Genomic DNA, 22145 nt, shown 5'->3' on the forward strand with positions numbered 1-22145 from the left:
ATCTTCCCTGAGGTCCTCCAGCAGCTTTCAGAGCAGAGGAGTGAGTAGCAGTCATACGAGTTGTAAGAAAGCACTGGAACACTCATATGCCATGCCATTATTGGAGGGTGGGCTGATGTTAGAGAATGAGGAGGGCCACAGTCTAAACAGACTTTCCTCCTTCATAGCTAATGCTGCCTTGATTGGCACCAACCATGCACAGCAGCTGGCATAGAATGTTGAATGAATAGTCAAATAAGTGATTAAGTCAAGTAAATCTACCCACTCACCCTGCCCCTGGTAGCAGCACATCTCCTGCCCTACATCCTCAAGCTCTGCAGAGTTTCAGACATTGAAACTCATTGGAAGAAGGTTCTAGAAAAAAAGAAGACTGGCGAGAACGTGGTGTCAGTTGCCAGGAGGGGACATTTTGGGATTTTGGTTTACCTAAGGAGGGATCGTTTAAACAATACAATCACCAAAATGTAGTTTCTCCCCAGTTGTTTCAATTTCTTTTCACTCTTTCGATTGCTTTTTATTTCTCCTGAGCATCTTCCCTTTCTTATCTAGATTGCTTAGTTTGCTTTGGAAACAAGACATTATCCAAGTACAACATCTTTTGGAATGACCCTAGATAATACATAGGCCTTTACAACTGCAATTGTGTTTAGGTATCTGTGGTTTAGTTATTGCACATTAATTGCCATGACTTGCAGGAAATGAATCATAGCCTTGAGTGTTTGTGAATGTGTGTGTGGTGTGGCCAGAGCATGCCTTAACTCTACTGAAGCTGTAGAAGTTATTTATGAAACAATATTTATGCCCTTAATATTTCAAATAAATCTTTTTCATTTTGAATTTGGAAAATTTGTTCCTTTTTTATAGAAAAAAAATAGTGTTAATATATCTCTTGAAGCTAATTTCTAAGATGGCTTAATTATTTGAAAGAAGTACTGTTTTCTTAGTGAAGTATATATTCTAAGACCTGGAAGGCTAAGGTGTTAGTTGAGTTATTTCTATTCAGCATTGTATAGTTCTGTTATTTTGTTAAACTCAGAGTAGCATCAAATATCAAAATAAAAGGGTCTATGGAAATTGTTCACCAGGCTTTTTGACCTTTTCAAAAAGCTCTTTCTTTGTCTAGGCCCCTCTTTTTTTAATGCTTTTTTTATTGTTGACAGTATTAGAGATGTCTCTTGTTTACACCTCTTTGCCCCCATTCTCCCAGCCCCTACCCACTCCCCCAGATCTGTAATAATATGAAAAATATATTTAATGCAATCTGAAATTCAAAGCAAATTAACATAAAATATTATCACCAAAGGCGGTGTGGTGGGGGACAAAGCAAAGCAATGTAATAGAGTATAATTTCCTTCCCTCTTTTTTTTGTAAATCACATGTGGCTTTCAGGCTCTGATACCAGCCTCGGAGAACATCCCCCTAACCTCTCTTGGAAATAGTTGACTAGATTAACACCCTCATTTTACAGATAAAAAGACTGAGGTTTAAAGACTCAAGGAATGCTCACACACTCAGCATATTAGGAGCATAACTCAGTCAAAAGCCCAGACATCCTGCTGGCTGCTCCATGCTTTGCCCACAGCACCCCCCACCTGGGTCCTTTAAGGATACTGTCTGTGTGAGGGAGACATCTTTGCCAGCATCATCTCCCTGTATCTGATGATGCTGACATTTCTGAAGGTTATCCTGACTTTACATTGTCACAGCAGCAAGGAGGCAGAGGCCAGGAGAAACCTGCCAAGCCTGGCTAAGTCTGTGGGTCCTGGCTTATTTTTATTTCCTTTATTTCACTCTGGACATTTGTACCACCATAACATAGAAACACTTCCTTAGTAGAGCTACTGGGGAATAATGGGGACAAAATCTCTAACTCTGAAAATGGATTCATTTATGAAATAAAATTTGGGTCTTTTACCATATTGAAAGCCTTTACTCATGGTTGTCCCTGAATAATGCAACAGCTCCTCTCAAACTTCTCATTTGTTCTTTCTTTTTTTTTTTAACAGTGTGTCCGGCGGAGAGTTGTTTGATCGAATAGTGGAGAAGGGATTTTACACAGAGAAAGATGCTAGTACTCTGATCCGCCAGGTCTTGGATGCTGTCTACTATCTCCATAGAATGGGCATCGTCCACAGGGACCTCAAGGTGAGGCCATCGCTTAGCAACATCCTTCAGCTGCTCTCCAACTCATAATGCACCTGTCCAAGAGGATTGGTTCCAGAGGAGGGATGGGATTGCCTTGATGTAGATATGGGTGGAATAATGGTGGGAATTTGTGTACTGTTAGTCATCTGGGCCTTTGTGACTCAGAAGTAGCTTGAAGGAGGATGAAGATGAGTGGGGCTGGCCATTGCCTGGGAGATTTTATAGTCATGCTGCCAAAGGGCAACAAAGAGGTACATTACGAATTGATTGAAGTCTATCTAAAAGGTAATTTTGCCCTAACCGGTTTGGTTCAGTGGATAGAGTGTCGGCCTGTGGACTGAAGGGTCCCAGGTCCGATTCCGGTCAAGGGCATGTACCTTGGTTGCGGGCACATCCCCAGTATAGGGGGTGTGCAGGAGGCAGCTGATCGATGTTTCTCTCTCATCGACATTTCTAACTCTCTATCCCTCTCCCTTCCTCTCTGCAAAAAATCAATAAAATATATGTATTTTTTTTAAAGGTAATTTGTTTAAGATGTATAGGACACAAAGACCCTTCTTCCACTGCAGTTCTCCAGTCTTCTCCTTATTGCATCTCTGTTTCAGTACAATACGCTATATGAAAAAAAAAAAAAAGGAGAGAATGGGTAGAGGGCAAGAGATGAAAGAGAAGAGAAATGGAAGGTTATCAGGAAAGATAGCGATTACAGCCTCTACAATGTCCTGGGTTCCTTTCTTATCTTTTCCTTGTGGGGCTTTGGCATCCTTGCTCTTCACTCAATAGCACTGAAGGATCTGGGCCATACTTGGGCACCTTGGAAATACATTCCTCCCCAGGTCTGTGTCAATACCAAAGGGCAGATAGCGAACATACCATTTTGAGGAACAGTGCAGTCAGCATTGTTGACCCAAGGCTGTAATGTGGCTTCACCTATAGCAGCTCCAGGTCTAACCCCAGCGCTCACTGCACCCTTCCAGGTAGAAATTCTACCTCAGCACGCATACCCACCACTCATATCATAAACACAGGGATTATATTGCACTGAAGCCATATACACGGCTATTAGAAATCTAAACCAATTTAAAGAATAAATTCTAAGCAGGAGTGAAAATGGAATTTCAATATCTCCCATTATCTGGTACCGGGAGTCAAGGTATAGAATGGTGTAGCTTTTCCTTTCATAAGCACTCACTGTGAAGTTTTCTCTTCTTCTCTCCATGTTATCATTTTCCATTGAGTAGGCTAATGGCTCCCAAATGTCAATCTATATCAGAATCATCTAGAGCAGTGGTTCTCAACCTTCTGGCCCTTTAAATACAGTTCCTCATGTTGTGACCCAACCATAAAATTATTTTCGTTGCTACTTCATAATTGTAATGTTGCTACTGTTATGAATCGTAATGTAAATATCTGATATGCAGGATGGTCTTAGGCAACCCCTGTGAAAGGATCATTCGACTGCCAAAGGGGTCGCGACCCACAGGTTGAGAACCGCTGATCTAGAGGGCTTGGAAAAACACAGATTGTTGGCCCCACTCCAGACGTTCTGACTCTGTAGGTTTGCAGTGGGGCCAGAGAACTTGCATTTATAAGGAGAGTCTGGGTGATGATGATGTTGGCTTGAGAACCCCTCTTGGAAAACTGCTGGGTGAGAGTATTTGGAAATGTCAAGTCCTTACCTGTCACCCTTTGCAGGCTTCTTCTTTTTGTTTTTGTTTGTTTGTTTGTTTGGTATTTGGTTAATTCTCACCTGAGGATATTTTTTCCATTTTATTTATTTATTTTTTTTAAAGAGAGAGGAAGGAAGGAAGGGAGGGAGGGAGGGAGTGAAGGAGGAAGAGAGAGAGAGAGAGAGAGAGAGAGAGAGAGAGAGAGAGAGAGAGAGAGAGAGAAACATACATCAGTGTGAGAGAGACACATCAATTGGTTGCCTCCTGCAAGCACCCTGACCAGAGCCAGGGATCGAACCTGCAACCCAGGTACGTACCCCTGATGGGGAATTAAGCCTGAGACCCTTCTAACCACTGACCCACTAGCCAGGGCCTTTGCAGGCTCCTTGGCAGGTGAAATGGGCTGTGAAGCACAATGAGCTAATCTTAGGACTTGGAGATCCTTGAGGGCTAAGTAAGGGCTATATAGAGAAGATGATTTAGCTGGCACTTCTATGCCAGTCAGCAGTGCTTCCTCTGCTCTCTATGCCCTCACCAAACACAGAATCTATGCTTCTAGTACACAGCAGGCAGCCATCTCTGAACAAGTTAGTGTGGCGACTACGAAGATGTGATGTGATGGGCTGGTTGTCGATACTTATTAGAAATAATTTCTAAGCAGGAAAGGCATTTCCCAGAGGGGCAGTGTTTATTTCCCCCATAGAAAGGCAGATTGGCTGCATGGGAGATATCATTTTTCACTCCCCACATAACTCTTTTGGTAAAACACTTGCAGCTTCCAGCCCGTGGAGCTTTAAGATCACCCACCAGGCTTATAATTGTGGAAGGAACATTGCCATTTTAGGGCCTTTTTGTGATCTCTTTTCAACAACACGAAGGAATTTGATCTATGTGGAGGAAGTTAATGTTAAATTTTCATAAACATCTGAGAAAATTAAAACAAGCTATATTATTTAGGCTACAGCAATGGAGAAGATGATCAAGTTAATTTAAAACTAAGGCACAGCCCTGGCCAGGTGGCTCGGTTGGTTGGAGCATAATCCTGTACACCAAAAGATTGCAGGTTCCATCCCCAGCCAGGGCACATATGGGAGGCAACCGATCAATGTTTCTCACATCGATGTTTCTCTCTCTCTCCCCCTTCCTCTCTCTCTAAAAACAACAACAAAAAAACAACAACAAATAAACAAACAAAACAACATCCTCAGATGATGATTAAAAAAAAAAAAACAACTAAAAAGAAAAAATGACTAAGATATATTCTGGGATACTTCCCCACCCCACATTTAAATATGCTTTCTTCTTCCTCCAGAAAGGTATTGTTGTATCTTCTTGCCCCAGAACACTACTAGATACAATCAGTTGTTCTTTTTTCAAAATAAGAGACTGAGACAGGAAATGCCCACTACTGCCTCCTCAGATTAGGGTAGGGCTTCTCAGCCCTGCACTAGTGACACAGGGACCTGGATCATTCTTTGTGGTGGGGCTGTCCTGTGCATTGTAGGATGTGTAGCAGCACCCTCAGCCTCTACCAACCAGATGCCAGTACCACTCCTGGAGTTGTGACAACCAAAAATGCCTCTAAGCATTGCCAACTGTCCCCTAGGGTGCACAGTTGGCCCCAGTTGAGAATCATCATATTGAATTAGGAAGATGGTTGATTATGTGTAACATTAACTTTACAGGAAGTGTTGACCCAGATATTTTAATAGCTTGTCATGTGAATATTAAAGGGTTGGTTGACTTTCCAACTCAGGTATTGGCCACCAATTATCTTGCAAAGATGCTATAAAATTTAGTAAGCTAATTTTTCAGGTGAGTCCTGAGCCTCCTAGGACCCCAGGAAGAATTGGGAGATCTCCCCATCTACCATAACTCTCTCCGACAGCCCTCCTAATGCCCTCAGGGGCCTCCATCCAGGTTATCCCTGAAGTCTGTCCTCTCTCCCACTTTCTTCCCTGTCCCCCCAACAAAAAGCCCTATTGTCTTTACTAGTCTTGAGCCAATTAAGGTATTGATCTTAACTGTGAATGACCAGTCCATTGAATCCTTCTTAGGGATAATTGTCCTTTGAAAGAGCACTTCGAAGTGGATCTTCTGTAGGAGGAATGTTTAAGAAGGATTTTGGGCCCTTTGGTGATCTCCTGCCTGGACGAAGCCTTGTTCAGGAGCTCACTGACTTTACAGCTGTACAAGTGCTGGGACAAGAAAGATTGTAACTCAGGAACTTAAAAGCAGAAAGCTGCTCTCTGCACCCTTACTGTTTATCAAAGGGTAACCCCTAAGCATTCAGAGAGAACATGAAGAGCCACATGCACTTTTGATTAGATCATTGCCCCTACTTTCTAAGCATTATTCTTATTTTGACTATTTATTAGCCCACTTTATTCTCTTTTAAAACGCATCTCAAAATCATACACTGATTTTCTTCTGATCTCATCTTTATCCACAGAATTAATGTTGCAGTGACTGCTCAATGCCATTTCTTTTTATGTTATCATTTTGGGTAAAGTATAGAGGGAAAAAAATTGGGGTTCTGTTAAAGAAAAACAAGTTTTCTGACCCTTGTTAAATGGTAAGGAAGATTTTATTCAAGACTGGTGCAAGAGGGTGTTCCAGTATCAAAATAGGGAAAAGAATCCAACTAAACTCCAAATTCAGCAAGGGAGGTGAGGGTAGGAGGGCGATACTTATGTGCTCGAGCAGAGTGAGGGGTCATGGATGGACAGTTACTAAGAGGAGACATCAAGGGTAAGGGGATCCTTGCTAAAAGCAGGCCAAACACTTACACACTGACAGACAAAGGAGACTCACCAAACTTGAGTGGACACCCCTGAGCCTTCTTTTTGACTAGGTCCTGACCTTGGGTTTACCTTGAGTCCATTGGCTCTGCCCACTTAGTTCAGTCTTAGTGAGAATCTGGACGATTTAGCAGAAATCCCCACCCTTCATATCTGATCAGACCCCTTGTTCCCAGCCCTCCATATCCAGCCATCCTGCAGCCAGAGTCCCCCTTATCCCTGATGTTGCCTCTTAGCCACTTTTTTGTCCACTGACCCCTACCCTGTCCTTTGGCTATAAATCTCCACTTGTCCTTATTGTATTCAGAGTTGAGGTCAGTCCCTCTCCCCTACTGCAAACCCCACTGCAGTAATCCCCCTGAACAGTCTTCCAAACCATCGTTAACAGGTGTCTGAATAATATTTTTAATAACATCAAAGGGTGGGGATGAAGAACTTGACCAGATATCAAGAGTGAGGGATTCCCTCTGAACTGACTTAGCAGGATTCTGGCAAAGACTGGGCTGTGCAGGCCCAGCAAGGACAAGGAGGGACACAGAAGGCCAAGGTCGAGGTCTGGTCAAGAAGAAGGCTCAGACGAGCCTGACTAAGGTTTGGTCAAGAAAAGAGTCTTGGTCAGTTCTCACAATTTCTCCACAGCAGCAATTGCACCTCAGAATCCCCCTCCCCTAAAGGAATTCTAAAATCCAGAGGCCTGGGCCAACCTCACATCCACCGAAGAACAGTATCCCCAGCCATTCAGTACCCTCTCTGCTGATCCTGCTGCACAGCTAGGCTGAGAACCACTTTTTTAAATTAGTCAAGTCATTCTACAAAAGAGTAGTTCCTAAAATGCAATACTTAGGAACCAAATATTCACCACAAGCCACTGACAAGAGAAAATATTGCCTCACTCCTGGGGTTGGGAGGAAACCCAGATCCGAAATGGTATGTATGGGCAAGTGAGTTCCTCAGTGCAGACTCTTCTGCTGCGTTCCCTTAAGGTTTGGTACAAATGAGGGACATGATTATGTTTCAGTTGGTATAGTTTCAGAGTTTTCTGGGTGGGGGGACATAACTGGATGACAGCAAAGGTGTCAGTCCTTGACATTATCTCCCTCAGTGACAACATCATTAATTGAACAACTTTTCCAGAATGGACAAGAAAAAAGTGAGCGCCCCTGTGTTCAGGTCTCAACCTGGCAGTGCAGGAACCGTTCTGAGGCTGACACACCTCCCTCACTCTCCACAAGTCCTGCCCCCGTTCTTTGCCAGGAACCCCGAGATTCCTGGATTTTACTTAAAATGCTATGCAAATGAGGCTTCATTGTCTCCCCCTTGCAACTCCTGTTGTACAGCAAGGCAAACAGCAGCTCAGGGTACTTAAGGACACATGGCTGGAAAGTGCTGGGTCTTCCAACTCCCATTCATTCCCTGGTGACAGCCCCCTGCTGGCCAGGGAGCAGAACAAGCAGGTGTCAGCTGGCTCAGGAAAGGGGACAGTGAGCACATCTGCTAGAACTACGGGATGGGCAGTGGGCAGGCATTGCTGAGGGCAGGGGGAGCGACCCTTGGGTTAGAGAAAGGTTGCTAACAAGGGTCTGGTGAAAGAACAAAATAACACCTGCAAAAGTGATTTTATTTCTGGGTCTCCCTTTCTCCTAACCCAGGAGATGAACCGACAAGTCTGAGATCCCCAGCGTCCTAGTGCTAATCTAAAAATAGAGGGAGAGGCAACGTGTATTTATTTGAGACCAATGAGAATATTTGTATTTGGGTATCATTAATCCAGGCAGAAGCCCAGATCATGTTCTGATTGGGAGACAAAGGCTAGGGAAGGGGAACAACTCTATCAGTAGAGGGAAGGTATTTCTGTTGGTGCAGGTAACATAACTTAGGGATGTTCATTCTCAATAATGTTTTTAATTTTCAGTCCATTAGTCATAAGAACTGCTTTCATGTTGTCATTGTATACAGTGCTTTTGGGAAACAACATTTCCCTCGGCCCAGTCCAGGGGTTATTTTGCCCTGTTGGTACCATTAAAGGTCTGAGGCATCAGCCTTGCAGGGCAGTCCCTCTGGCATGGCAGCTCTGCTTACCTTACTGTTTTCACTGGATTGCCTCCAAACGGGGTTAATTTTTTTAAGTAGGGAAAATATTAATAATGAGACAGGGACTAACATTTATTGAAAAGCAGTAAATGCCCTCTCCAGTGCTTCATTAAAGACCACTTTTCTTAATGCATTCACTACATCTAAAGGTCAAGTATATTTTTGAATAGTGAATAGATTTTTGTGGTTTGGTGAGTCCACAATTAACCAGCTCTAAACACAGTTTGTAAATACTTTTCTTATTTTCTTTTTAGCCTGAAAATCTCTTGTACTACAGTCAAGATGAGGAGTCCAAAATAATGATCAGTGACTTTGGATTGTCCAAGATGGAGGGCAAAGGAGACGTGATGTCCACGGCCTGTGGGACCCCCGGCTACGTTGGTGAGGACAGTGTGTGTGTGTCCCTGCGTGTCCCCCTCACCAGTCTTCTTAAGCATTTGAGGCTGGCACTTGGTCACAGCTGCCTGCATTCCCCTGGAGGGAAGAATAAAAAGAGGGAGAGACACTGGAAGGAGCTGGAAGGGAAGGGATTCCACTCAAAACCTTTTAAGAGTTGGGGAGAAATCCTGTTTGATTTGGGTGAGGGCCTGACTAGAGGTCAGGACTTGATTTGGATGAATTCCCAGATTCTAATACCAGAAAAGTTCATGTGTTTATGTTTTCAAATGCTTTACAGTGAGAGGCTGAGATAACAATAAGGTGCAGACACAAATAAAACATTTAAAATGTTGAGTTAGAAGCAGCTGGAAGCCAAATGTCGATTGGAGGACTCTGGTTGGAACCTTAGAGAAGTCACTCTCATGAATTAACCAGTCTTGATCTGCACTGGAGAAACAAAGAATGAACGTTTTCCTTAAAATGAGAAGCCCAGGTTTTTTTGTACTAAACATGGGGATGCCGAGGAGGCTACTGACAGCGAGGAACACACGGACCCTGAGATTCACCTTCTGTCTTCTGGGACCTGGAGAAAAGCCATTGGAACTCTTAGTGAAGTTTTTGAGACTTTCATTTACAGGAATATATTCATTCATTTAGCAAATGTACATTAAAGTGCCTGCTATGTATCAGATGCTATTCTAGGCACTAGGGTGATGGCAGAATGAGCCTGTCTTCCTGTAGCTTACATTGTATTTGGGAGTAACAGACAGTAAACAAAGAAACAAACAAATGAACAGGGTTGTTTCAGATTGTGGTAAGTACTATGAATAAAAGAAAATAAAACAGGGGCAAGTGATAGAGTAATAAGGGTGCAGAGGGATTGGAACTGGGTTCAGGGGAAAGGGAGGAGACTTGGGCAGCCAGCCATGGGAATTTAGGGGACATAACATTCCAGGTAGAGGCATCAACGTGTGCAATAGCCCTAGGTGGGAAAAAGCCCAGGGAGAGTGTACAGGCTAGAATGTCTGAGAATAGTTAGAGCTGAGGTTGGAAAAGACTTTTAGAAAATGGAGATTACGGCTGAATTTTCATCATGCAAACCATAATGGTCTTTCTTAATGAGAACAGGAAGCCTGCCCCAGAAGAGAGGAGGGAATATTACACAACCAACATCATTCCTGTTTGTCTTTGGTAGCAACACACAGTCTTCCTCAGAAGGCTGAGGAAAATAGGCCTCACTGTGGGCCTGGGGGCCTAGAGCTTGTGGGAAACTCCAGGGCCCAGCCTTATAGTATTTGCATAGCTGTTGCATTTTTAAGGGAACTCACCTGAGAGGAGAAAAGAGCAGGCTGAGGGAATAACTTCAGAGACAAGGAGGTTTAGAAGGAAGGGATAAAGGTGGTGGGAATGTGGCAGGGGATGAGAAGGTGTGCTCAGTGCTGCTTGGCTCTTGACTATTGCAGGTGGGGGTTGTGTCCCTGGGTTGTGTGTATGCACTAGACAGAGAATAGATAGTTCTGATCCTATGTAAGAGGCCATCACAGGTCTTGAAGGAGATAATGGCATAGTGAGCCATCTCCATTCTAGGAGAATAAAGTGATCGGTGTAGGAATAGGCTGGGCCCCGTCGGGGACACTGGAAGCTGTGGCTGTGTCACATGTGCAACTGCATGTGTATGCCTGGGTGGGGCAGTGGGCAGAAACGTGAGCATGTGTGTTGTGCGTGTGGAATTTCTCCAGCTCAGTCCAAGCCAGCAGGCAAGTAGTAAATCAAAACAAATGGACAAGCTTATTCTCATTTCTCTGAGAAGAGGGGGAGAAAGAAAGCCTGTTCTGACCACAGACATTAGAAAATGAGAAGGTCTATGAGCTCATGGTGTCCAGGGCCCCTGCCAGGTGGCTCTGCTTCCTCAGCAGGCTGGGGCCCAGGCACTCTGAGCTAAGAAGCTGCAGGTGTGGTGGCTGCCCAGTGTCCCCATTTGGGAAGTCGGCTCTGGGGCTATGATTTCATGTTCTGACAAAGAATGTCCATATTTACATATGCATCAGACTGCTCTCATATTTGGCTCTGATGTTGGAAAGCGTTAGCACTTTCTAAATTGGTTTTGCTTCTTCGCATCTTGGCAGAGCCCACAGAAGGGCAGTTTCTCTGGGTCTCTAAGTGACCGCCATTGTCTGGCCATTGTCCGCCATTGTCTGGTTCTGTTTAGATGTCAGACACTGATGAGTCTGGGAACTGGGAACAGTGTTTAGATGTGGCCCTTATTCCTACTACCCTAACTGGAGGCAAGTGGAGTCCTTGGTAATCCTCTTATCAGATATCAAGTTCTCTGTGAGTGGGCAGGGGAAGAGGAGAATTGTGGGAATATAGCAATTCTGTTACTTCATGTTTAAGCACTGAGACTCCTGGAAGACCTTTTAGAGCAAGGACATGGACACATAGGGAGGCTCCTGTCTATGTAGACATACCTCGGGCAGTAGCCTGTGTTTCGTCCCCTGCAGTCTACATGGCAAATGCCTATGCAAAGCCCTGCTTACATGTGACCTCCTTGTGATTGCTTTCTCAACACCCATCCTCTCCTTTGTCATCCCAGTTCTTTTCCTGACTCTTTCTCATCATGGCTCTGATTACACTGCCTCAGGGTCCATTTTGATTTGTGTCTCTCCCCACCATGCTGTGGGTTTTTCTAGAGCAGGGACTGTGTCTTACTCATCTTGGCAGAGATGCTTGTTGACTGACTAAAATCCCCAAGGTCCTGAAAATCAGCATTTTTTCCCTTTCTCTCCTCCCTTTGTATTCATTCAGCCTGCATTTATTGAATTCCTATTAAGCACCCTGCACAGTGGTTTGGTGTTAGGAATACAAATATGAATAAGACAAATTTGTTCACAGTCAGTATTACTGTGAGAGACAGAGGGCAACCAGGTACATTGAATAATGTATGGTAAGCACTACATTATTCAACCATTCAAGAATTATTTATTTAGTGCCTACCATCTGTTCTAGGCTCCGAGGATACATCAGTAGAAAGAAAACAAACAGATAAAGGCACTTACATTTGAGTGGGAGGGAGACAGATTATAAGCAACAGCAATGCATGTTAATTAGTACCTTAGATGGTGATAAGTACTCTGGAAAGAAATAAAGCAGTCAAGAGATGAGCAAGTGTGTGTGTGTGTAGGTGGTTGTAGCTTTAATCATGGTGATGAGGGCAGCTCTCACCTAAGATGGTGGTGATGCGGTAAAGACTTGACAGAAGTGAAGAAGCTGGCCATGCTGTTATTTGGAGGAAAAGTATTCCAAGCGTGCTGCAAAGGCCCTGAGGCATGGAGACTGGGATGAGCAGAGAGGAGAATAAGGCAGATAAAGTCAGAGAAGCAATGGGAAGGGCAGGTGCAGACCAGGACTACAGGTCATTGTCAAAATTGTGGCTTTTACTCAGGTGGCAGGAAGCTATTAGAAGGTTCTGAGGTAAGGCATGGCATGATCTGACTTTTACCAGGATCCCTCTAAGGTACAGGTTGGCAGAGTGGAAGTGGTGAGAAGTTGCCAGATTCCACATATAATTTGAAGATAGTATTATCAAGATTTGAAAAATTGAAAGAGATATCCAGGGTAATTCCAAGGATTTTTGGTGTGAGCACCTGAAGTGGCATAGTTGCCTTGAATTGAGATGCCGCTGGGAGGAGCAAGTTGCAGAAATATTATCAGGGGTTTGGGTTTTGATTTCTTAAAGTCTGCAAGGTCAAAGAGGCTGCTGGAATATGAATGAGTCTGGAGTTCTGGAGAGAAATCCAGCCTGGAACTGTGCAGTCTTCTTGTTACATATAGTAGTTAAGTTCCGTGAAGTCCCGTGAACACTGAGTTAGTGAAGACTGAGCCACTGCTCCGAGGGAAAGACAGGGTTAGGTTTCTGTGGGCCTCTGATCACATTTTCAGCAGCTGATCGATACGTACCCTTGTTTTATGTGTGTTTCTGTTCAACGACACCTCATTTAATATTATTGTTGATTTATTAACATTGAACTCATGGCCAACAGCACATGACTCATGCCTGAACAAACCTGGTCAGACACATGTGTTTTCTCCATAAGGCACATCCAGGCCTTCCTGTGCTTAAGAATCTACCCACACTTCGGCATTATAATTGGGGCCCATCTGAAACAGTGAAGTCAACAAAATGCACCACAATGTGAAAAATGTGGCGCTAATTAGATCATGAAAACAATACTTGTTTACAGTGTGAGAGCCAAAACAAGAGGGCAGAGCACTGCCGCATTGACCTCACCTGGGAATGTGCACCATGGGCAACTCAAAGGTTTGGCCACTCTGCTCATGTCCACAAATGACCACGAAGGCATCACGTATGGATTTGGGGGCTAGAAGTAAATTTTAGTGAGTGGGCAAATTAAAATGTATGGAATCCATGAGTAATGAGGATGGTCTGTGTTTGGGAGCTGAAATTCTCTGGATACATTTTAAAGCCAGGAATCTGGATAAGATTGCCAGCCAGGTGGGTATAGATGGAGGACAGGAAAGGCCCCAGGGCTGAGTCATGGGACTCCAGGGTCCATGGAGTCAGCAGCAGGGTAAGTAAGAAGAGAAACAGGGAGTGTGGCATCTGGAAAGTGCGTCAAGTTGGAGAAAGTACCATGTCAGTTGTTGCTACTAAGTCAAGTAAGATAAAGACTGAATGAGTATTGATCATTGGTTTTGGGGATCTTGAATTATAACTTAACTAGAGGCCCAGTGCACAAATTCGCCCATAGGTGGGGTCTGGCCTGACTGCCCCGATTGGGAGGGGGTTGGTGTTGGGAGGGTGATGGAGAGCAGGGCCAGCCGGGGGCGGGGGGGTGGGGGGGTGAGGGGAGGTGTGGGCAGTTGGCTGGCTGGTCCACCCCCTGATCAAACTCCCGGTTGAGGGGACAATTGCTATTAGCCTTTTATTATATAGGATTATGACTAATTATGTCTGTGAGAGCCTGGCCATCAGAGAAATGCCAAGAAGAAGGTAAAACAGGTCTTTGCAAGGAGACCCCAGCATGTCAATCCTGAGGATAGACACAGCCAACTCCACCTGCCATGGGATCTTGGACAAAGAAGCCACAGCCTCATTTCTTCTGAGCAGTTTTCCATTTGACCAGGGCAGAGCCCAGCCATGTGACATCTGCGAGGCAGAAGAGGGAGAGTGTTGTTCTCCCCTCTGACTCGGGGGACACTGCTCCACTAGCCCAGGCCAGGAGCAGAGGGTTGCTGACTACTTTTAACTTTAGTTCAGACTCCTTCTGGGTAGAAGTGTTGTTTCAATTTGTGAACACTGTTGTTTTGTTGTCATTGTTACCTAAATGAATATTCAATTGAATAGTTAATTTTGGCAGCATCAAAATTATTGCTTCAGTTTAAATTAGCTCTCTAATAATGGAAAAATACTAAAAAATGGCTGTTTATCCCAAGTATCCCAGTGCACATAGTGTCATAGAAGAAGGCAAAGGAATCTGAGCACTTGAACTTCACCCTTTGCCCATAGCAGCTGCCCAGATCACACATGCCCTTTATAAGGAGCCATGTCCCTCGCAGATTGTCACTTCAGCAGGAGTTGTGGGCATCTCTCCATCCATAAGTGTTGAGTTCCTATCACAGGCAGCACCGAGAGCTCCTCCACTGGAGGATGGCAAGTGGGCAACACAGATCCACACAAGCATGTTTCCAGTGTCAAATCACTGACATAGTTTAGAAGCAACATCCCAGATACAGGTGAGATAGATCAGCAAGGGCTGGAACAAAGGGGAAAGCCGTGGCAGAAGCAGGATTTGAAGGAAGGGTAGAAATCAGGGGAAGATGAGGAGAGTTAAAGATGCAGGCCAGCAGGAGAACGAAGGCCTGAGTTATGATTCTTGTATGGTCTGGGAGAAATGAACAGGCTCATTGGGCTTGGAGACAGGGCGTGCCTAAGTACTCAGAGATAATTTAGGGGAAATGATGGGGCCACCTGGTGGAAATCAGCTCATCAGGATAGCATGGTGACCATCGCTATGGTATTGACCTGGATTTAGATCTGTGTAATTGAGTTGGGTAGAACATTCCCCTGTGTGTCACCAGTAAGGGAGAGAGGCAGAGCTAAGAATGTTAGGAAAGTTACTGCTCTGCAAACACTAATTAAAACATCCAATGGGGCCTCCTGAATCCCTGAATAGAAACAGAAAGCGCCCTTTCAGTCAAGTAATTATGAGACGAAAGACACACCTACTCCTATTTGGTAGAGGAAAGCCTGTTGACTAATTTCTTGATACTGCTATTTGAACACACACACATGATTTCTCAGATTCTGTGGGTCTAGTTCTGTTTTCAGAAAGAAAATTAAGGTATTTTAAAAGAAGCCTTTTCCTATAGATTAAGTTGCAAAGTGTCTCACCAGCGGCAGGCGAGCCTGTTCTCTCTCACCAGCGAGGAGATTCAGGAACCAAAACTGCACTTGGAAAAGGGGGAGGAGGTTGGGGCATGCTGGCTTTCACGGCTCTGTCCTGTGTTTGAGTTACATGACACTTTCTGTTTTCATAGAGCCTTACTGAGTGATATTGCCTGTCTCTGTTCCCGTCTTCACTCAGAATAGACAAGAACACGTGGATTACATTGATTGACACCACCCACACCACCCATTTCCATCCTCTTCAGCAACCTAGGTCAGGGCAGTTCCTTTCGTCTTTTTCCATGGTTCCTCTGCTCCCTTTAACCCTCACTCTTCTGTGTAGCTGTTTTCCCCCACAGAACTTGATTTTCATTTGTTCACTTAAATATCACATTGCAGTACCCGGCTATAAGCATTACATCATTGTTCTCATTCTCTCAGACTGTTAGTGTTGAAACAAGATTTTATATAACTGACAAATTGGCATACAGGGCACAGACAGGTGGGCGGAAGACTCAGATAAGAATTTTCTCTTCTCTCTCTGCAGCTTCGCGGTGACAGCCAGCCTCACTTTATCACACCGTGCTGTAACCAGGCCCCATTTGTTAGAGGGGATGGCCCCTAAGCCGGGGGGGGGGGGGGGGGGGGGGGGGGCGGGAATGTGTAGATCCTGCTGCTTTTATTACCCTTGACACAGTGAGCATGGATGGGGACAGCTCACTATCAGAGTGTGAGCAAAGTAACCACCCTGCCTTGGAGGAGCCCCCACTCCACACAGCCAGTCCCACTCCTAACACTTCTAAAGCATGTCTCATCCTTCTAGAATTTCTTAATGCTCCCCTCGAAATCTTTGATATTGGGATGGAGTCTCATAGTTTCTAAACTGTTCCATTTTGTTATTTTTCTTTGAGTGATTAAAAACCAAAATATTGGAATACTCTGCCTGTCTTCTTAGTTTTGAAGTGTAGCTTCTTATCAGATTTCAGAAGCTAGGAGGGGCTTAAGTGCAAAGCAGTCCTCCCATTGTGGTCACAGCAGTTAAGGCGGAGGTTGAATCTTGGGAAAACCCGTAAGGATGGTCTCAGGATTCTCTGTTGCCACGTTGTTCTGAAATGCCTTACTCAGAACATTCTCTTTCCTCATCCCACTGAATTCCAGGTCTCTCCCACAATTTCACACACCACCGCCCTCCCATTTTCCACTCCCTTCCCATTCCGTAGCCTCACTCCCCACCCTCCAGCCACAGTTTGGCTTTGGCAGCATTTGAATAGTAATCCAGCTCTGATCAGAGTGGTAACTATAAACCAGGATGGTGCTTTAATGGGGACTTTTCATGCCTGTGGTAAAATTCAAGAGCTACTAGGAAGGTCAGAGTGAGCTGCTCTTTTGTGAAGCATTTTTAGTGCATTACAACTCTAAGGGCAGGATGCGAAAGAGAGCAGAGCTATCAAGAAACTTCCACTTTTAACTTTGGGTTGAAAGTAAACCACAGGCAAGGAGCGATCCTGTGTTTCAGCTGTATTTCTGTTTGCCAGAATGTGGATTACAATATCCTAAGCCCAAGTGAAGTAACACCTTTTTAAGATGCTCTCATTGATCTGGTTTTTATTTATTTGTAATATCCCTGCTGCTGAAAATTCTACTATTGACAGGAAGTAGATCTGACTAAGCACATTCAATATTACCTCCTTGTTATAATGCGGTTCTTACCGACACCCAATTCTCCTCTGAAATGTATGCCTGAATTTTATTTTCCTTGATCTTAATAACTTTATTTACCCTGTGAGAACAGGCCACAGCGAGGTGGAGCTGTTCCTTCTCACCCCCTATGGACACTCCTCAGGGACAGGACACTGTCTAGGATCCAAGTGTCTAGCCCTGGACACAATCCCTGGTGGCATTCCTCAGCACGAGGGGAAGCACAGCTTCCATTTGAGCTCTTTTCCACAAAGGCCTGACTCCAGGACAAAAGTGCAGGTGCCCTTTAAGACAAGAAACTGAGGTGTGGGAAGCGAATGAGCTCTCCGAGGTCCACTGGCACAGACCAGGCCGTAATTCTGTCCTCTGAGTCAGTGCTGGCTGAGGTGACAGAGGTGATGCCCTCCATCCATGGGCAGTCTTAGGGTGTTAAGGCACCTTCAAGGAAGTTCAGGCTCCCGCTAGGCACCTGCTTCTCTGCCAGGCTCCTCCTGTGAAGACCCCATCACACTTACCAGCCTGCCTGGCAGAGGAGAACTTGAATCCAGCCCCTAAGGGTTAGGATCATTCATGAGCCACTTGGGAAAAGCCATGATATTGAAAGAAGCCTTTACTCCCTCTGGCCATGACTGACTTCCATCTCTGCAGGCCTTTCCTCCCCACTGTGACATGCATGAAGTCGGAGTCAAAGGCCTTTCTCCTTGGCCTCTTCAGGGAGTCGAGGCCAGGCAGCAAGAGAAACAGATGAACCTTAGACTAAGCCATGGGCCAGCAAGTCGCCTGTGCCAGCCTCTTCTTGCTCACATCATTGGCTGCATGGCAGGTTGGACCTTTTAAACCCATTTGGAAGACAGAACCTCCTTCAAAGACAGAGCTGCTGTTAACCTTGGAGTCTGCTCAGCTCTATCTCAGCAGGAGGGGGAGATGGCAGGAGTTTTACACACTCCAAAGACTGAGGGACAAAATTAGAATATGCCCATTTTTATAAGTAGTCTTCTGGAACAATTTTTTCTAACCTCCCTTTAAAAAAGAATTATAACTGGGGCCAATGAAAACAAGATTGGTTAGAGCTGGGCATTGCATCCTTATAGCTACTGAAAGGATGGGAGGGGACTCAGGGTGATGGAGAAGGTAATCTTGATGACACCTGGCCTGGAGGTAAGAGAGTGTGGGGTGGTGGGGGCTCGGGGGGGGGGGGGTACAGAGGGCCCTGGAGTGAAAATATGGACTGAATAGTCTCCCTCTTGCCTCAATAAATGCCGATTCATAAAGGTGCCATGGCAAGCCAGTGTTCCACGGCCATCACAGGAATCTCTGATATTACAACAAATTGTCCTGTTTCCAAAGCATTGTCTGTCAGCACAAGGAGCAGGTGATTCCTGGGCTGCAGTTTCTAGAATGGTGCCTGGGTAGAGTGAAGACTGTGTAGATAGGTTGGTGACTAAGTGAGCAGAAGGATCAATAACTAAATGAACAAAGGGACCAGCTGGACAAGAGGCATGTGTCGGGGGTTCTAAGGCTCCTTCCAATTCAGATTCAAGTTCTCATGCCCTGTCCTTCCATCGCACGTGGGCCAAGCTCAGTCCTGACTTCTGAAGGCTTTAAACACCTTAACTTATGAATCACTTCACTATTTTGAGTTAGAATCAAGTGAAAAAAACAAATGATTTCAAGGATCTACCTGTCCATCCTTATTTCTAGACAATAGCTTTTGCTTCTATGGTTTTACCAACTTTTCTTCCTTACATAATAACTACCACTAATGATACCTATAACTTGTTGTGTGCTTATTATTTCCTGTAAGACACATAATAAGTTTAAAAGTTGGGCTCTATTAATGTTCCATTTTACAGATGAGCAAACTGGAGGTTTAGAGAGATTAAATGACTTGGTCAAGTCACATATATAGTAAGTGATGGATCCTAGGTTTCCTTCACTGAGAAGGCAATGTGCCTAACTGTTTAAAACTTCTTAAATCCAGGCAACTAAAGTTGTTTTAAGTGAATATAACCTAAATTTTACATCTTTACCTCACATTTAATTCTGCAATGATCCTTTATATCCCCCCTACTGCTTCATCTTTACACCTGCTACTTTATTATTAGAATACATGAGGCATATTTTCACAGCTCCACTAGCCACAGCAATGTGCTCCCTCCACCCACCCCCCCACCCCACACACACACACACACCCCTTGCCGCGCATCTTTCCCATTCTTTCCATTTGCACTGTCTCTATCATTTGACTGTTGGAGGTAACATATTACTTCCTTGGATATCTTCAGAGTTTTATTTAGAGTGAGTTAAGCTTAAAAAGCAATCACACCTCTTCAAACTTGCCATGATCTTACCTGTCTCTGCCTGATCACTGTCCTCAGGAAGCAGTGGAGGCGGGATTACTCCTGTGGCTTGTGTCTGCATGGAGTGCCCAGACAGCAGCGCCATGGATGCAGGGATCAGGTCTGCCTTCTTCACCCCACAATCCCATTGCCTGACATGGGCCCCCACCCATTAAATGATGGCGTAGAGGGAGAAACACCACCTCGGGGCCATTGTTTCATTTTCTGGCACCGAGGGCTGCTCCTGCCACCCTGGAAATTGTGTCTCTGTCCCATGCCCACTGGAAGTTGTTATCTTTAAAGTACTGAGAGGAGTGGTACTCAAACATCCATAGAGGAGAACAAATTGCCTTGAACATGAGCTTCTGAGCTTGGGAGCAGGGTGGGATCTCAATCTCCTCGTCTCTCAGCAGCACCTGCTCTTCAGGCTGCCTTGAGAGGATCCACCACTTACTATCCACTGTAAGAGCCTGAGGATGGATGATTGTGGCCCCACCTTCACCCCTCCAAGATAGCCACTCTCCTTTTTTCCAGTTTGACTTCGTTAAGCCATTTCCTCTCGTTCAGTAAGGAAAACAGGCGATTTAATTGTTTTTAAAAACAAGATGAAAGGTTTCTGAAATTTTTAATTTTCTTTTTGCAATCGCTGATATCTTTCCCTTTACCAGGAAGCCTTGCTCTAAATCAGTATATTTCAACTTAGTTTACAGAACACGTTTCCTATCAAGTGGAATTTTCCACTGTAGGTAGGTGGTGAGTCTCACAGCAGTAAATGCCATTATTTTATATTTTAAACCTGCTGTTTCACTGAAGAGTGTGAGTTAAGCCTGAGGCTGAGAAGGACCACCTCTGTCCATGGGTAGCTTCCGCTGGTGGGATGCTCTTCTGAGGCTGCATGGTTTCCGTGGAGATTCACTTCTATTTCCTGGTGTAAACAGAACAAGCCAATATGATGCTGTTCCCATCAGGAATAGCCAAGAACACTGAATTAATGGCCCCCGAGATTTGACCAGGCAGGAGGTTTTAAGAGATCATTTAACAAAGTATCTTTTCTGCCCTTTAACCCTAAAACTAGAAATTCTGGTATCCTGTTAAAAGGTTTTATGGAGAGCAACATGAATGTCAAACGTATCTGCACACAGAGCACTGGGGCTAATTCTGTCTCTTTAATCCCCAAATTCATGTCAAAAATCATTTGCTTAAGGATAGGTATTTAGTGATTGATTTTATACCTAATACAGGCACTTCCCAATTGACAGTTGAATTCCAAAATTAATTTGTTGCCCTCCCTCTTACTTTTTTTTTCCTATACCTACTCACTACAAATATTTGAGGCAGCTAAGTTTATTTGTAAATCACTTGTATGGAATTTGGAAAATGTTTTCTTATAGAAATAGCTGTGTGTGTGTTGAGTAGTTTGGGCTCAGTTGAATAACCATTTGTTGAACAATCACAATGTGTGAATCTCATTGTCAAATGAGAGTCTCACAGCAGTGAATGGATGCATAAGGTATAGGAGAAGCTTACAGCAAGGCTAGTGTATTATAGGATTTTGCTCAATGGACCTGGGAACCCAACTGCCCTGCCGAACCCAGGTAGAGCTGCCTCCACCCCAGCGTTACTTTCTCCTCCTCTAAAAGGCTGTTGCTGGCCAAGCTTAAGGGATAATCAGAAGGTGGGACCTGCCCTAGCTGGTTTGGCTCGATGGATAGAGCACTGGACTGTGGACTGAAGGATCCTGGGATCGATTCTAGTCTAGGGCACGTACCTCGGTTGCAGGCTCCACCCTGGCCGGGCCCTGGTTGGGGGCACGTGCTGGAGGCAACCAATCGATGTGTCTCTCTCACATCGATGTTTCTCTCTGTCTTTTCATCTCTCTTCCACTCTCCCTAAAAATCAATGGAAAAATATCCTCAGGTGAGGATTGACCAAAAAAAGAGGGAGGAGGAGGAGGAGGAGGAGGAGGAGGAGGAGGAGGAGGGGGGGGGGAGGAGAAGATTGGACACTGACAGCCCCCAGGGATTGGGCCTTGAAACACACTCAAGGAACCTCTGTGTGCCCTCTCTACAAGAGTCTTTTCCTTCTGCCATGGATGTGCGAGGAGCCCAAGCCCTTTCCTGCTCTGCCTTGGGGCTGAGGGCAATGCAAACCAGCCACAGTGCCTTTTAATGACTACTCTCTTTGTCCATAGCTCCAATGAAGTTATTTAATTAAAAGCCTCCTTCTATTAGAAGGTGTGGGGGTGGCAAGAGTCATTGCCAACCTCCTACTACACAAGAATTCTGCTGGGTACAATTAGAAGAGAAAATTGTTTCTTCTTGATTAAGAAGTTCTGCGGCACCTGCAGGCAGCGTTGGGACAGAGGTGGAACTGTGGCGGGGCTCAGAGAACGCTTATCACTTTACAAGGCTCCGGATGGGCTGTGTTCTGGGCCTCCTCAGCCTGGGAGCTCATTTGTCTTCTGAAAGTTTATAAATTGGATGCTATGACTTTTAAGAATTACAGAAGGAGTCCTGCCAATGGTGTAAGATGTATGACACAATATAAAGGAGTTTAGCTGGTTCTTAAAGTGGAAACTAAAGATCAGATCTGATCTAAAAAGATCAGAGTGAGAAGT

At 44.7% G+C, this 22145-nt stretch overlaps 1 protein-coding gene across 3 annotated transcripts in view; it reads left to right on the forward strand.

Annotated features, from left to right (window-relative positions):
* Positions 1–22145, forward strand: part of CAMK1D (calcium/calmodulin dependent protein kinase ID) — a 393203-nt gene that overhangs the window by 333317 nt on the left and 37741 nt on the right. For all 3 annotated transcript variants that reach the window (XM_036352547.1, XM_036352559.1, XM_036352553.1), the window contains 2 exons: positions 2007–2145; positions 8962–9088. In XM_036352547.1, coding sequence (XP_036208440.1) covers positions 2007–2145; positions 8962–9088 — 266 coding nt within the window. The remainder of the gene's footprint in view (positions 1–2006; positions 2146–8961; positions 9089–22145) is intronic.

Source organism: Myotis myotis, unplaced genomic scaffold (genome assembly GCF_014108235.1).
Source record: "Myotis myotis isolate mMyoMyo1 unplaced genomic scaffold, mMyoMyo1.p scaffold_m19_p_1, whole genome shotgun sequence".
Lineage (NCBI taxonomy): Eukaryota > Metazoa > Chordata > Mammalia > Chiroptera > Vespertilionidae > Myotis > Myotis myotis.